Source organism: Zingiber officinale, chromosome 10B (assembly GCF_018446385.1).
Source record: "Zingiber officinale cultivar Zhangliang chromosome 10B, Zo_v1.1, whole genome shotgun sequence".
Taxonomy (NCBI): Eukaryota; Viridiplantae; Streptophyta; class Magnoliopsida; order Zingiberales; family Zingiberaceae; genus Zingiber; species Zingiber officinale.
In genome coordinates this window covers 89255420-89270014 of record NC_056005.1, presented here as the reverse complement: position 1 = coordinate 89270014, position 14595 = coordinate 89255420, and the positions used below count along the sequence as shown (strand labels likewise).

The 14595-nt window shown below is 36.9% G+C and overlaps 1 protein-coding gene across 2 annotated transcripts; it reads left to right on the top strand.

The window, feature by feature from the left end:
• Nucleotides 1-1735: 1735 nt before the first annotated feature.
• Nucleotides 1736-10001, top strand: LOC122028796 (SAC3 family protein B-like). 2 transcript variants are annotated; one of them, XM_042587699.1, is made up of 15 exons: nt 1736-2454; nt 2566-2744; nt 3860-4060; nt 4165-4437; nt 4538-4782; nt 4896-4996; nt 5098-5313; nt 5394-5621; nt 5708-5799; nt 5882-5975; nt 6703-6795; nt 6883-7673; nt 7787-7849; nt 7939-8053; nt 8136-10001. In XM_042587699.1, the coding sequence occupies exons 2-15, from the start codon at nt 2596-2598 to the stop codon at nt 9903-9905; spliced, it is 4431 nt and encodes a 1476-aa protein (XP_042443633.1). In that variant the 5' UTR covers nt 1736-2454; nt 2566-2595; the 3' UTR covers nt 9906-10001. The 2 variants fall into 2 exon arrangements, with proteins under 2 accessions (XP_042443633.1, XP_042443634.1); XM_042587700.1 differs by having other exon boundaries at nt 4525-4782.
• Nucleotides 10002-14595: the final 4594 nt, after the last annotated feature.

Here is a 14595-nt window from a genome sequence, read left to right as displayed (position 1 = left end):
TTTTGCATGCTATCATAACAGTGACTGTTGTACGACAACAATAATAAATAGATAGTATTCCTCCCAAACTCATCGAGTGCAATGTCAACCATAAAATTCTTCTGGCACACACTTGTCGAGTCAGTCTTCTACATTCAAATAGGCTATGTTTTTCTTCTATTTAACATCCACGCAAGTAACCATACGTCCATACCAGACCTGAACCATACAATGTTGTCAAACTCAAACTATGCATTTTGAGCTTTGCAAAACTAAATTACTTATTCTCTTGTTTCATTATTTAAAACTTAAGCTATTATTCAATAAAGTTGATAACCTCAGAATTTTATGTGCATCCTATCTCTTTTTTACAGACCACCAAGTGAATTGTGCCTTTTCTTTTTGTTCGAGGTGATAGAGTTATTTTAGTTTCTCCACCTTAGAGGATAGCATGACGACCCGAAGAAGGATGCTTTGATGATGCACCAAATCTGTCACCGATTGCATCAGTTACTTCATTTAAGATTGTCTCGTGTCGATTCAATATACCGATACACAAAGGAGTTTGAAGTTGTGATCCCTATTTGAACCCCTCTCTAGTGCTACTAGAAAACATCTGAATTTACTAGTATAAGAATATCGACTCTCTTGTTTTAAGTATATCTTTGTTGCCAGATTGTAGACAAAGTATCTCAGTGCAATTGTCACCAAGTCCTTCACTGGAAATGTCAACCAAATCTTGATGGGTTGCACCGAGAAGCCAACTTAGGTCAAGATTTGTTCACATATCCAATAGCCCTAGAAAATTCTAAGCGGTATTGACTAGTCGATATAAGAATAGGTAGATTGGACCAAATCATTTCAAAATTCCTTGATGGTTCCTTGTAGCCCAATCAGCAAGAACAATATTCAAATACTCATCGAAGTAGTTTGAGACATAAAGCTAACATAGCTCGATAATAATGAACATTTCTAAATTAAAAAAAAAATTAATAACAATAAAATAAGATAAAATTTATTTAAGTTTGGAGGTTGATGTAGCATGGGATAAAGTCTAATAACATAGAAGGATACATCAAATAGACCCATCTATTGGGGTAAGACTTTGTTGTTGTTATAGTAGTAGTTAAAAATTTTAGTCACTCTAAGTCAATTCCTGACTCCGTCAATGTAAATTATTGATGTTAAAAAATATATTTTTCTCAGTCTTTTCACTAAAATTGAAATATAGTATCTACTCTTACTATTTAATATCTATTTTTTTTTTTTTTTTGAGAGAGAGAGAGTGTGTGAGTGTGGCTCTACATAGGCCTGGAAATAACCTCAAATATAAAGGCTTTAAATATTATTATTTTTTAAAAAGCTTTAAATATTATTTTTTACATAAATTGTGTAGTTGATTTTACCCCATAATAAATGTAGATTGATTTTTAAATGAATTTTAATTTAATATATTATGAAATTTGTGATTAAATCTGAGTCAAAAACAAATATGACTTCCCACTCTATCATTTTGGTACTTCTGAATTTAGGAGTGTATAATCGTACCATAAAAATCACGATTTTACAAACCAGGCTCCAAACTCAGAGTGAATAATAAAAAAACACTAAAAATTTATTTTAAATGAAATATTAATTTCCTTGAATTTTCGTTTTTTCATGGTTCTCTTTTAATTTTATTTAATTTATTTGGATTAATTGTTATTTTTTTAAAAAATAAAGATTATTATATAATTCCCATTTTTTCTATTTTCTTCTTTTTCCTTTCTCGAGCCGTAACCCTCTCCCGCAGCCACCAGCTCGCCGTCGCCACCCGTCGCCACCACCGGTTTGCCACCACCGCCAGCTTCCACCGCCAGCTGCCACCGCCTTACGCCACTCTTGCGTCCCTCCCGTAGCGGCCGCCCTTAGCCACACCTCACTGCCCTTCCCTCATCATCCACCCGCCGCCCGCCACCCACCACCCATCCCTAGTCGGCCCACCGCACCGTCCCCAGTAATCCTACTCTCCTCACCTCTTACCCTCTCTCTTATTTCTCTCGATTTCTGTTGGTTTATTGCTGAATCCGCTGCTGTGTCGGTTGGCCGGTGGAAGAGCAAGTTCAGCCCAAGAACCTCTCTTGGAATGTCTACAAGTTTGGAAGGATAGCTTAACCTGGTCCGATTGAGAGGCATGGCCCAAAACTGCATACTGTGAGGCAACTGATCTTGCGTTTGCGTGAGGGGCGCATTGGAGCTGAGACCTTTCGCCGGAGGAACGGCGCTAGGGTTTCTGATTCCTTCAATTTCCTACGCCTATAGAATAAGAGAGAGCTAGAGCGGTGGAGGGCTGAGCGTCTGATACGGCGTGCCTCTCCACGAGGCGGCGGTGACAAAAGCGTAGGGGAATTTGTGGAGACGCCTAGGGCTGTCGCTCCCCTCCGAATTCTGAGGCAGCGGCGAGGAAAGCGAGGACTGGCTGCATCGGACAGTTAGGTCAGTCGAGCTAGCCCTTTGGGACTATCCGAGTTCTCTCAGTTTTTCTGGCAGTTTATGCAAACGTATCATAGTTAAGGTTTCTTCTAAGTAAATCAAATACTTCTGCAGGAATTATTGCTCCGTTCCTTCTCCTAGACAATGGCGTTTCAAAGAGTCAAGCAGAGTGCCTCCCTCCCGACCCCTCCGCAACCTGATATTTCCCATGAGAATAAACGAGCTGCCTCTGACCAAGTGAATTGGTTGCAGCCATCGCCACAGAAGACAAAAGTACCTTCTCCAACACATAGGTAAAATCCAAAATTTCATTCACGGCTCTAGTTTTGGCTTAGATTTTTTTTTTTTTTTTCAGTTGGTAAATTTTAAGTGTTCTAGGATTTGAGGTTGCCATGTTCTATGTAGAAGGCCATTTGTTTTAGGAAGATGGTGCAATGGAATCTCCTCTTGCAAATTATTTGTTGGAAATTGATGGAAGCTGCTAAACCTAGCTGCAAGCCTGTATAAGAATCCTTTTTAGTGTTCAGGCCATACGTCGATAGTGAGACACTAGGACTCACTGTTCATGAATGAGCATTCATCTTAGAAGTCTACTTGTTTATGCCTTTGAAAGATAAAACCGTTTTTTATTCTATAAAAAATAATATTACTGATAGAATTTTTTTGAAGGTTGTTGTCAATAACTATTTCCAAATTTACATTGTACAATAAGATAGCATGTTTTTCTTCACTAAATTAGGTGCTTTAATAACAAAATTTTTTTATTGGCCTCTTTGTTTTAGATTGTAAGATAATTGAAAGCGTGTGGAGTTTATCTTTATGTTTCAGTAGAAGAATGTATTGTGTTTCATGGAGTGAATAACATATGGGATTTATGAACAGATTTTTGGAATTGCTGCAACCAAAGTTTTAAAAATTCATTTTATTTAGATGCTTGAATCAAAAGTCTTCTGCTCCTTGTAAAAACTGCACAGCATTTCTCACCCTTCTTCTGCCTTCGATCAGTCTTGAAGGATACCCAAGTAAAAAGGCTTTCTGCCACAAAAAGGATTTCCCAGACAGAGTAATCAAGTTTGTTGAAACAATAAATTGTTGTCTAAATTGGTTGGATTAAAGATTTGTCTATTTGGTGTCATGAATGTGTAATAAAATAAAAACATATCTTAAGTGAAATCATGGACAATGCTGGAAATTGATAATGAAACTAGTTAGTTAAGTACATTGATCAATCAATGGTCAACTTGGTTCTATACTTCTATGTAGGTTAATATTTAGGTAGTAGTTCTCTTTTGTTGATATTTACTGTTTTCAGTAGTTCTGACTGTTTGTTTCATTGATTTTTTTTGACTCGTTCATGGATGCTTTCAATGCATTTCACACCTAACATATCCACTGCTGGACTTTCCAGTCCCAGAAATTCTCCTGTTTATTACACTGATTCAATGCCACGCGGGAGGTCAAAAATGGTTGATTACTCTGATGTGTATGATAATGGAAACGATGGTTCAACAAGGCATACTCATTCTAAAGTGCACAAAAGGAGTAGGTCTCCCAATCAGCCATCCACTTCTGATTTAGGTTCATCTTCTGCCCGACCTGATTCTAGGAGGTATCTCTAGTGTTCTATTTGACCTTTGTGCTTTAGTTGGCAGAGTTGCATGCCCACTTGTGGTGCAAATTCATTTCTATATTCTGATTTAGTTATCTGTGCAGAGAAGTTCAAGCAAAGACAAGACAATTGACCTACTTCAGAGTCGAGCCAAGACAACCAACAGAAAACCTGCTGGTTTCAGAGGACCAGACTACAGAAAATTTCTCTATGCCTCAAACAAGGTTTAAACTTGTTGATGATTCTTACCTGTATGATAATGGAGAGGATGCTTCAGCCAATCATCCTCAGTCAAGATCATACAAAAGGGATAGGTCTCCCAATCAACCTTCTGCTTCAGTTTTAAGTTCATCTTCTCACCAACATGACTCTGATAGGTGTCAATATAATTCCTTTTTTTTTTTCGTTTTAGATTTATGGGCTAGAGATGCTTGTACAAATTCATTTACTTTTTCTGATTTTAGCCTTCATCTGCAGAGAAATTCAAGCAAAGGCAAGACGGTTGGCCCGCTTCGGAGTGGAACTAAGCCAACCTACAGAAAACCGGGTGAAATCAAAGGATCAGAGTTCAGAAAGTAAACTCCACCATACTTCTTTGGACATGGACACTCATAAACTTTCTGAGAAAACAGGATCATCAAGCAGAGGAGATAGTTTACTTCAGTCTGAAGGATTAGAATCATCTACAGCGGTGGTGGGACTATGCCCCGATATGTGTCCAGGTCTATGAAATGCTAACTTGAAACTTTATGCATGTCTCCTGGGAGTTTTATAAGTTTTGGCAAATATTAAAATGCTCTTCCTTCAGCTTCATGAAGTGATTTAAATGTCTCAGAATCGGAGAGGGCAGAACGTGAGAGGAAAGGAGATCTTGATAGCTACGAAAGACTTGATGGAGAGAGAAACCAAACTAGCAAGTATCTTGCTGTAAAGAAGGTGGTTGACTCAGTCATTGTCTTCTTAGCCTGATAGAATGGACTCTGAAATCATCTTTCATTTCAAATGACAAGACCATTTTTTTACTTTGTTTCCTGCAGTACACTAGGACAGCAGAGCGTGATGCCAACCTAATTAGGCCTATGCCAGTATTGCAGAAAACAATTGATTATCTACTAAGTTTGTTGAATCAGCCGTATGATGAGGATTTTTTGAATATTTACAATTTTTTGTGGGATCGGATGCGAGCAATAAGGATGGACCTCAGGATGCAGCATATTTTCAATGACCGGGCAATATTCATGCTTGAGCAAATGGTACAATACTTTCTGAGATGTTAACCCTTTACCCTAAAGCAATTCACTTCACATGATCAAGTTACTCTCTTTTGCACCAGATTAGACTCCATATTATTGCTATGCATGAGCTGTGTGAATACAGTAAAGGAGAGGGCTTTTCCCAGGGGTTTGATGCGCATCTAAACATTGAGCAGATGAATAAGACATCTGTTGAGTTATTTCATATGTATGATGATCATAGAAAGAAAGGAATTAGTGTGTCAACTGAAAAGGAGTTTCGTGGTTATTATGCGCTCCTCAAAGTAGATAAGCATCCAGGATACAAAGTAAGTCATATATTGCTATCTGCTTTTTATTTTTTATATGGAGATGTTATTTTTATCATACTTGATACATGTATAAATACACATAGGTGGATCCTATGGAACTGACACGTGATCTTGCTAAGATGACTCCTGAAATTAGACGTTCTTCCGAAATTTTGTTTGCCCGAAATGTAGCAAGGTACTTTTACCCAGAACTTTTACTGGCTTATATTGGTTTTATTTTTTCATAGCAATTATAACAAAGAAGCTTTCCTTTCCAGAGCTTGTAAAATGGGTAATTATATAAACTTCTTTCATCTTGCACGAAAGGCAACTTACCTACAGGCATGCTTGATGCATGCTCACTTTACTAAGGTGTGTCTTCTTTCTTCTTTCTGCTTCTTTCATATACATTCTTAGAAAGTGTTGCATGTTTGTCACATACTTCTAGTTTTTGAGTTTCCAATAAATAACTTGACATCAGAAATTGTGAATATAAATGAACCCATTAAATTCTCATATTAATAGGGTTGAAGTCTAGTCAAATGGTGAAAATCATTGACTAAAAGTTAATTTGCCATTTGCCCCCTTTTTCCTGCATAATCCTTGGATATATGGGTTGTGATTCTTTGCACATCTCCCGTGTTGATTGTTGTTTTTCTATCCTACGATGTGAAATGGAGGAGAGGTGATGACTAAAAATAGTTATCAGTGATTGCTCCCTTGATGTGGTAGGTTGCATGAAACATCTATATCCAACCAATCTAGTGTGAGTAAATTAAAGATCAGGTTAAAAGATTTGCCACTTTGATTTTTTTGTGATCGACATCTATATTGAAAACCCAAGTGCTAGAACACAAAACAAAAGCAAACATTTCTTGTACAAATTCAATCTAGTGCAAATTGTGAAAGAAGCCTTATGCGTTTTGTATCTGGTTTCTTTTCAAATGACATTTTTATTTTTATTTTTTAAAGATCTCTACTGAGAGGAATTCCCTGCTCATGTGGCTGATGTTATTAGAATGCTTAGACTGTTTGAGTTACTCTCCATATACACATTGTTATGGTTTGATGAGAGCTTAAATAGAGCTCTTTTTTCCAGATAAGAAAAAAGGCACTTGCTTCTCTACACAGTAGTCTTCCAAATAATCAAGGAATCCCTATCGCAGATGTTATAAGATGGCTGGGCTTGGAGGTATGTGAAAATTTGTTTGTTTGGGTCAAGTAACTTTCCTATTTTGCTTGTCCAAAAGCTGTTATTTAATTCGTCTCTGATTCTTAGGGAGAGGATGTAGAAAATCTTTTAAAACATCATGGATTTGAATTAAAAGAATTTGAGGAAACCTATATGGTGAAGGGAGGACCTTTTCTTAACAGTGAAGAGGATTTCCCTACAAAACGTTCACAGTTTGTGCTCCTCAAGAAATCAGAGAGGGTTGTTCATGATATTTGTTCTAGTCCCATTATCTTCCCTGTGGCTGAGAAAAGACAAACTATATCTATGGAGTTGGAGATGTTTGAACAAAGAGTTGATGCATCTGAAGTAGATACTTCAAAAATTAGAAGCAAAGACACAATTCATGACCATGGTGATTTTACTGCTCTTGGGGCCATTACTGACCCAAGAAAGACCCTTGATGTGCAAATTAATGATGAAAAAATGGTTGAAGCAGAAGCAAATACATTCTCACACAATCATAGTGTAAGTGGTTCATTTCAATCTGCATTTGTTGGTGGGATACCATATGCAGTTGTTCCTATGCTTTGCAAGGAGGCTGTCCATCGCCAGGATACAGTTCCTATGACTCAGACCGTGGTCTCTCCGGTCAAAATGTTTGCCAATGGTTCCCAGGCTTTCCATCAAGGAGATCCACTCCTGAATTATAAATGTATGCCCATTCCAGATGTGACTTCTGTCAGGAACATAGTACCTATAAGTTCTATAGTCAACAAGGTCACCTCTACTTCACAATTTCATCAAGTTATAAATAGAGAACCAGAAACAAAAGAAAAATTGCTAATGCCTTACCAGACGAATCAAGCTGCAAATGAGAAGCTGAGACTTATTTTGAGGTTCTTCATTTGCTCTTTTTACAGCATTATGAATTTTGAAATTTCACTATCGAGAACTTACATTAGTGCTCATTGTCCTTTTCTGGTTGCCCCCTCCTTTGGATGATAATCAGGAAATGGAAGCAACACGCAAGAAAAAAGAGAGAAATTCGAGTGAAGCTTAAGTTGATCTTGAGGTTCATTACTTCTCTTACCACACTATTAGTAACTTGCATAAGTTTTTTAATTTCTTATTGTTTCTTCTGCTACTTTGCTTAATAATCAGAAAATGGAAGCAGCAAGCAACTAAAAGGAGAGAAAGACGTGAGCAAAAAATTATGCTAGCAAATTCAGCATTTAATTCCCTATTTCTGGGTCCACCCATTCGACAATTTAAAACCGTGAGTAATTCTGATTTTAATCTCTGAATTTGGCAAGCTTTTTGATGATTGATTTAATTGTTAAATTTGTTGGATTAATCAGCTTCCAAGCCTTGCCGGCAATGAGCTTAACATTGATTTTGCTGTAAGAGAGAGATATAGGAAACAAGAAGAATCATGGTCAACTATTAATGTTTCAGAATTGGTTGCACCAATATTAAGTTCAAGAAATCTCAATGCTAGATGTCTTTGCTGGAAGCTTATTGTACTTGTCCAGCCATTACACATGATGGGGCAATCTAACGGTGCGTCTTCAAGATGGTTACTCTCAAAAGTTATGGGTTCTACTAACGAAAAAAGCAAACCAGTGGTTTCTGTGCCGCATTTATCAATATGGAGGAGTTGGATTAACAACCAATTTAGTGCTTGCAACAACTGCTGCTTAACTGTAGTTCGCGAGGCCAATTGTGATGATTATAATATACTTGCTAAAGATTATCTTGTTGATGGGGCTGCTTCAATCATTTTCCATGTATCAGAGAGTATTCCATGGGAAATGCAAAGAGTGTGGCTTCATAATGCTATAGCATGCATACCATCTGGATCCAACATACCCCTTTTGATAGTAAGCGGTGATGTGTATGACCAAGGAATCTCTGACCCTTCATTCACAATAATGCAGAAGCTTGGCCTTCATGATGCTGATATGACAAGGGTTTCTTTATTTTCAGTTATATTCATATGCTGTAGCCTCCCCAGAGAGAAACAGATTGGCTTTTTCCAGGATGATAAACTGAGAGAGGGTCTCCTGTGGTTAGCTAAGAATTCACCTGAGCAACCTAGTGTTAATCTTATAAATACACGAGAAGTTGTCCTGCAATATTTGTTATCTTATGCAGAGATCGTAGGAAATGCTAACGCCTCTAACTTTGGTCCAAACCATTTTATTTCAGTTTTCAATGCAGCATTGGACAAATTGGTAGAGGAAATTGCAAGAGCTGCTTCCTTGAATAGGAATAATTGGCCGTGTCCTGAGGTTGATCTCCTTGAGAATTTGAGCTACGAACGATGTTTTGTAAATACCTTCTTACCAAGCATTGGCTGGAGTTCACCTGTACGAATTCAAGGACTCACTAGTGCTATAAATGCTTGTAAGTTACCAGAATTTTTGAATGATATTTCCTGGCTGAAGCAAAGTTCTCATACTAGCCTAGAGATCCATCACCAAAAGTTGGCTCTTGAAGAATGTCTGGAAAGCTACATGAGCAAAACATGTCACATGTTGAGCCCTGAAGTAGCTGCTAGAGAGGCGGGAATAATGGTTCAGACTAGTGCTGATATTGAGCTTTGTGGTTCTTGTTACTATGTCCTTCCGAGATGGTCTATAATATTCAGGAGGATCCAGAATTGGCGATTAATGAGTCTGAAAGATATGGCTTGCTCGGTGGCATATTTGTCGGTGCAGAATGCAGACAACCTTTTTGCTGTTGAGTATCCTCATGACATCACTGCCAATCTATCTTCAAGTTCAAGTGTTTCAGGAGTTCAATCAATGCATCTTTTAACATCAAAACCTTCTTTTGATGAGATTGTCGAGAATAGCTGTGATATTTCACTTCCAGAGCGACCTATTCCACCTGCCAAGCCTTCAACTTCATCTTTAACGGCTAATGAGCCCACAGTTTCTATTTTGGCTCCTACAGCGCATCAAGATGACGATGCTGAAAAGACTAACTATGTAGCAAGGGATCACAAATATAGATTACCACTTGCAATTCCTCTTCCTAAGTTGGATGAGCATTTAGCCAAATTGTTGCAAAAATGTTCAGCAGTGCAAGACAAGATAGATAAAAAGCTTTCAGTTTATTTTTGAATCGTAGAGTGTTGTTTTATTTATTCTCCTTACAATTGACATTGTCAAAATCATAGCTTTAGATTTTTTAATAGATGGATAGACAAGTTTCAATAAGTTTGATGGAAACGTGCATGCTCATGGAATTTCTTTTCAGAATTTATGACTTGGTTATTAATATTTTTAAATTGGTTCATTTATATGCTGGTGACTCAGTTCAATAGCTCAAGTGATTATGTCAACTGGAGAGCTTGAACACATTTCCGGACACTAAGCTCTTCTGATTATTTGGATTGACGGTTCGATTGTGTTCTTTACCTCACATTCGAAGTAAAAAAAAAAAAAGAATAATATTCATATATTCATACCAGGAATATCGCACTCCATCCTCAAATTTATGATCCACAAAAGAACAAGATTTATACAGGATGTTAAGATATTTAATAATTTGGTAAAGATTGCCAATTGATTTTATTTATCTTTATAAAAGATTGACAATCAATTTCACTAAGATTGTATGTATTTTAAAAATTCTAAAACCATATTTCTAATTTTATATATACCATTAGTCAATCGTTAATAATAAAAATAATAATTTATCAATTTTGCCTTTTTACAGTACTAAAGCCATGATGTTTCACTTTGCTTTCTATTTAATTTTTTTTATCTTTCATCGTATTGCATCGATCCTCTCATGTTTGTTTTTTTGTGACAATTTTCTTGTTTTTTTTTGTCGTTGTTTTGTAATTTACTTAACTAACCATTTAGATTTGAGCACGGATACTCTAGTTCGCAAAACGTAGATAGAAGATGAGTCATTCTTTATTATTGATGGAGAGTGATGACCTCTATTTATTTTACACATAGGACCATCAGAGTGGTCCATCCTATGATCCGTATTTTACAAATTAGAAGATCCGAACAGTTTAGATTTGAGCAAAGATCTTTTGGTCCAAAATTTCTGGACTAGTCTTGACCCCTACTTCATTAATTTGATGGATTAGATCTTACCTTTAAATAGACAAGATTTTTGATTCAATCCATCCAATCAATAAATGAATTAAATTTTTTTTTTGATAAAAGAAATTCTGGAGTAGGGGATCGGATCTTTTTAGATTTTTATGATATTCAAATTGTTCATCGCATTTTATAATTTATCAAATATCAATTTTCCAAAAGACCCCCTAAGATCGAACTATTTACTCCAAACTATCCACGTCAAATTATAATTTTGTGTTTTTTTTATAGAAGTATTCATCTCTTAGAATCTGAAAAATAACACCAGAGCACTGTCCCCATATTCTATCATGGTAACTTCTGACGTACCAACTCTATAGCTTCACTAATAATTTAATCACCGTAGATACATTCTAAAGTAGAAATTGAATCCCGATTATTCAAAAAAAAAAAAAAACAAGATTTCTAACCACCGTACGAAATGTTGTGGGGAATAATTTCGTGTTCCATCCAACCAATCGTCCCTTTCGTGTCCTGCAAAAAGTATCATTTTACAAGAGTAATGATACGTTGATGAGAAAAAATTTTCATGAAAAAAATTTAAAGATAGATATATAAATTCATAATTTATTATTTTCATTTTTACAAATCTCTATCATTTTATATGTCTATATTTAAATTTTTTCCTAATTTTTTTTTTCTCTACCTATCATTTTTCTTTTACAAGCAATAGTTGCTGCTTAAAACTCCTGTTTTAATGTCATGATAATTCAAAAAATACCCCCACAAATACATATCTGTCATCCTTTAGCATCAAGACCATCGGAAGCTTGATCGGTAGTAGATTTGTCCACGGGCCAGGGCCAAATTAGATTCAGCCTGAAACTTGAAATGAGTCAATGGATTGATTACTTGTTGCCCAGTTCAATGGGCCCAACCCATAATTGGGCTGAACCGGTGAACTGGTAGTTCAACCATCACTTCAATGGGCTGGTTACCCCATGCGACGTGGTCCTATTACACGGTTGGAATGACCCGTGCTCCCAATTACATCAATGCACTATAAAAGAACAGTCAATGTACTCTCAGTTCTCATGAAGAGAAGTGTCAAGATCAATAATTATTTAAAGCGCATGAGCGACTCTTTTAGCATTTCCTCAGTCCGCGAGTTAATTCAAGTTCATCGTCAGCCGACTCACATGAGTCACTCCGCTTCAACTTGTCTTTAAATGGGTTGATAAAATTTAAATCCAACCCACTTAATTATTTAGTTCGATGTCTACCCTTATTACTCAAAAAGAATCATATAATGGTAATACAATGCAATTGATAATTTACAAAATGATAACTGTGCTTGATCATTAGTACATAGCTAAATATCAACACCTGTTGTCCAAAAACTATATGACATGTTAAAAGTTAGTGAAAAAGAAGTTTGAGAATGAATGTTAAACACCTGCTGTCTAGCTATTACAAGGTTATTAAATATCAAGATAGAATATAATTTCTCAAAACAATGTTATGATGATGATATGAATGGTAATGAGCGGACCCAAGAAATGACTTGACAGTTAAAGTCAAGATGACGTGACAGTCAAAGTCGAGATAGGAGTATACTTCCCATCTAGCTTCGTTGTTCACCTGGTATAAAGACTCTTGGGTCTAGCTCAATCGGATTACAAGTCGTGCGAGAAAAGGTCAACCAACTAGAATAAAGGTCGGTAATGCTTAAGGCCCTAGGCCTCATAAATCTCTATGTGTGCTCGGCCGGATGAAAGACCGGTCGAGTCTAAAGCACTTTGCATCATAAATCTCTATGTGCACCCGACCGAATAAAAGGCTGGCCGGGCCTAATGCACTTAGCTTCATAAATCTCTATGTACACATAGCCGGATGAAAGACCGACCGAGCCTAAAGCACTTAGCGTCATAAATCTCTATGTACGCCTGGTCGGATGAAAGACCGGTTGGGCCTAAAGCATTTAGCCTCATAAATCTATATGTGCATCGACTAGATCAAAGTCTGGCCAAGCTCAAGGCACTTGACCTTATAAATCTCTCCATATGCGCTCAGCTAGATGGACTAATTGGACTTGAGGTATTTAACTTCATAAAGCTCTCCATGCACGACCGACCATAAAGCCAGCCAGAATTAAGAAACTTAGTTGCATATTTACTTTCAAATGGATCTTTAGTACATACAATTTATCAGATGGTTGCTTAAACGGATTTCCAGCATGCTCAACATATCATATGAGTCTTTGACCAGACTTATGACAGTATTCAATACATAACAAAGCAGCCTAATGTAAGGATAGGCATAAGGGCGGTCGGTCGTGTTAGTCGGCCGAGATATATTCCGCAGGCAAGCAATACACAATATTTTAATAACCTGTTAGAATTATTAAGGAATATTCCTTTGGGGCCTCTTTCAGAGGTTATCTTATTTCCCATCAGTCGACCATTCATGACGACATATTCTTTTAGCGGCTTTATCGAAGGTCTAAGTCATAAACGACAAAAGAAGTACATATGTGAGTAGATAAAAGATTCCTCGGACAATCGTCACACAAGTGGTACGCTTTTCATCACTTAACAAATTAACAAACTCCGGAACACGATGCCACCTTATGATCACGGAAGTTATGAAAGGTAGTATATAAAGGGAAGTCCTCTCCGTTGGCAAGGTATGTAATTTACATAATCTACACCTTATTCTCGCACGAACACCTTTCTATGTGATACTTCATTCAATGTCATACTAACTTGAGCATCGGAGGGTCTTGATAGGGACCCCTTACCTGGTTTTTGATCACTAGCCTTCTGTTGGATTATCAGAGTGTGTGCAGCATCACGAGGAGGCCTCTTCAAGAAGGGAAAAGTCTTGTTCTAGTCAACCATTAAGCCATCGTTGCCAGCGCGCTATCTCTCCAGCATTCATATAGGATTAGATGACATTTGTCAATTTGTCAGAGTTGCTTCATATTGATAACATAATAATTAATGACTTCTATAGTACAAAGAAATTAATTAGGAGTTTAGGAAGATTTATTATTATATAAATGACTTAATGAATGTAGAATGTGTAACCACCCTTATTATAGGCAACATAGTCATATATTAGGAAAGAAGAGAAATTTTGTGTTGGATGGCCTATGTATTTCTTTTCATTATGTTTTTTAATTTGTCGTTAGCATATTTTTGATATTACATGGGTGAGCAATAGTAAGACTCAAAATAATGTTAAAATTAAACATATACAAAAGCATTGTAAGATAAATTAGGATATCTAACTTACATTTATATCTCACTAATTCGACCGTATAGGACATAGCTTGTACTGATTGTTAGGGTCGATTGATGCGAGAGGGAGGGGGAGGGGGGGGGGGGGGGGGGGAATAGCTCATCGCTCTTTAGCTGCTTGCTTTGATGATGTTGCAGCGGAAAACACTCAATCAACTCTCACAACGCTAACACAAGGGATTTATTTGGTATCCACCTCAAGATGAGGTGACTAATTCAAGGATCCGGCCCTCATTCACTATTCACTCATCCACTATGAAATAACTCCTTCTCGGTAAGTATCGAAGGTGGAGAAGCCTCATACAAGCTCACATACAGAGATATACAAGAGGAACGAAATACAATCTAATACAATATCAAATCTTACAAGATCTACAAAACCCTAGCTTGCTTCTCCTTCTTGTATGGAACGTCTCTTAACCTTGGAAGTGTAGCAACACTTTGCTCAAAGA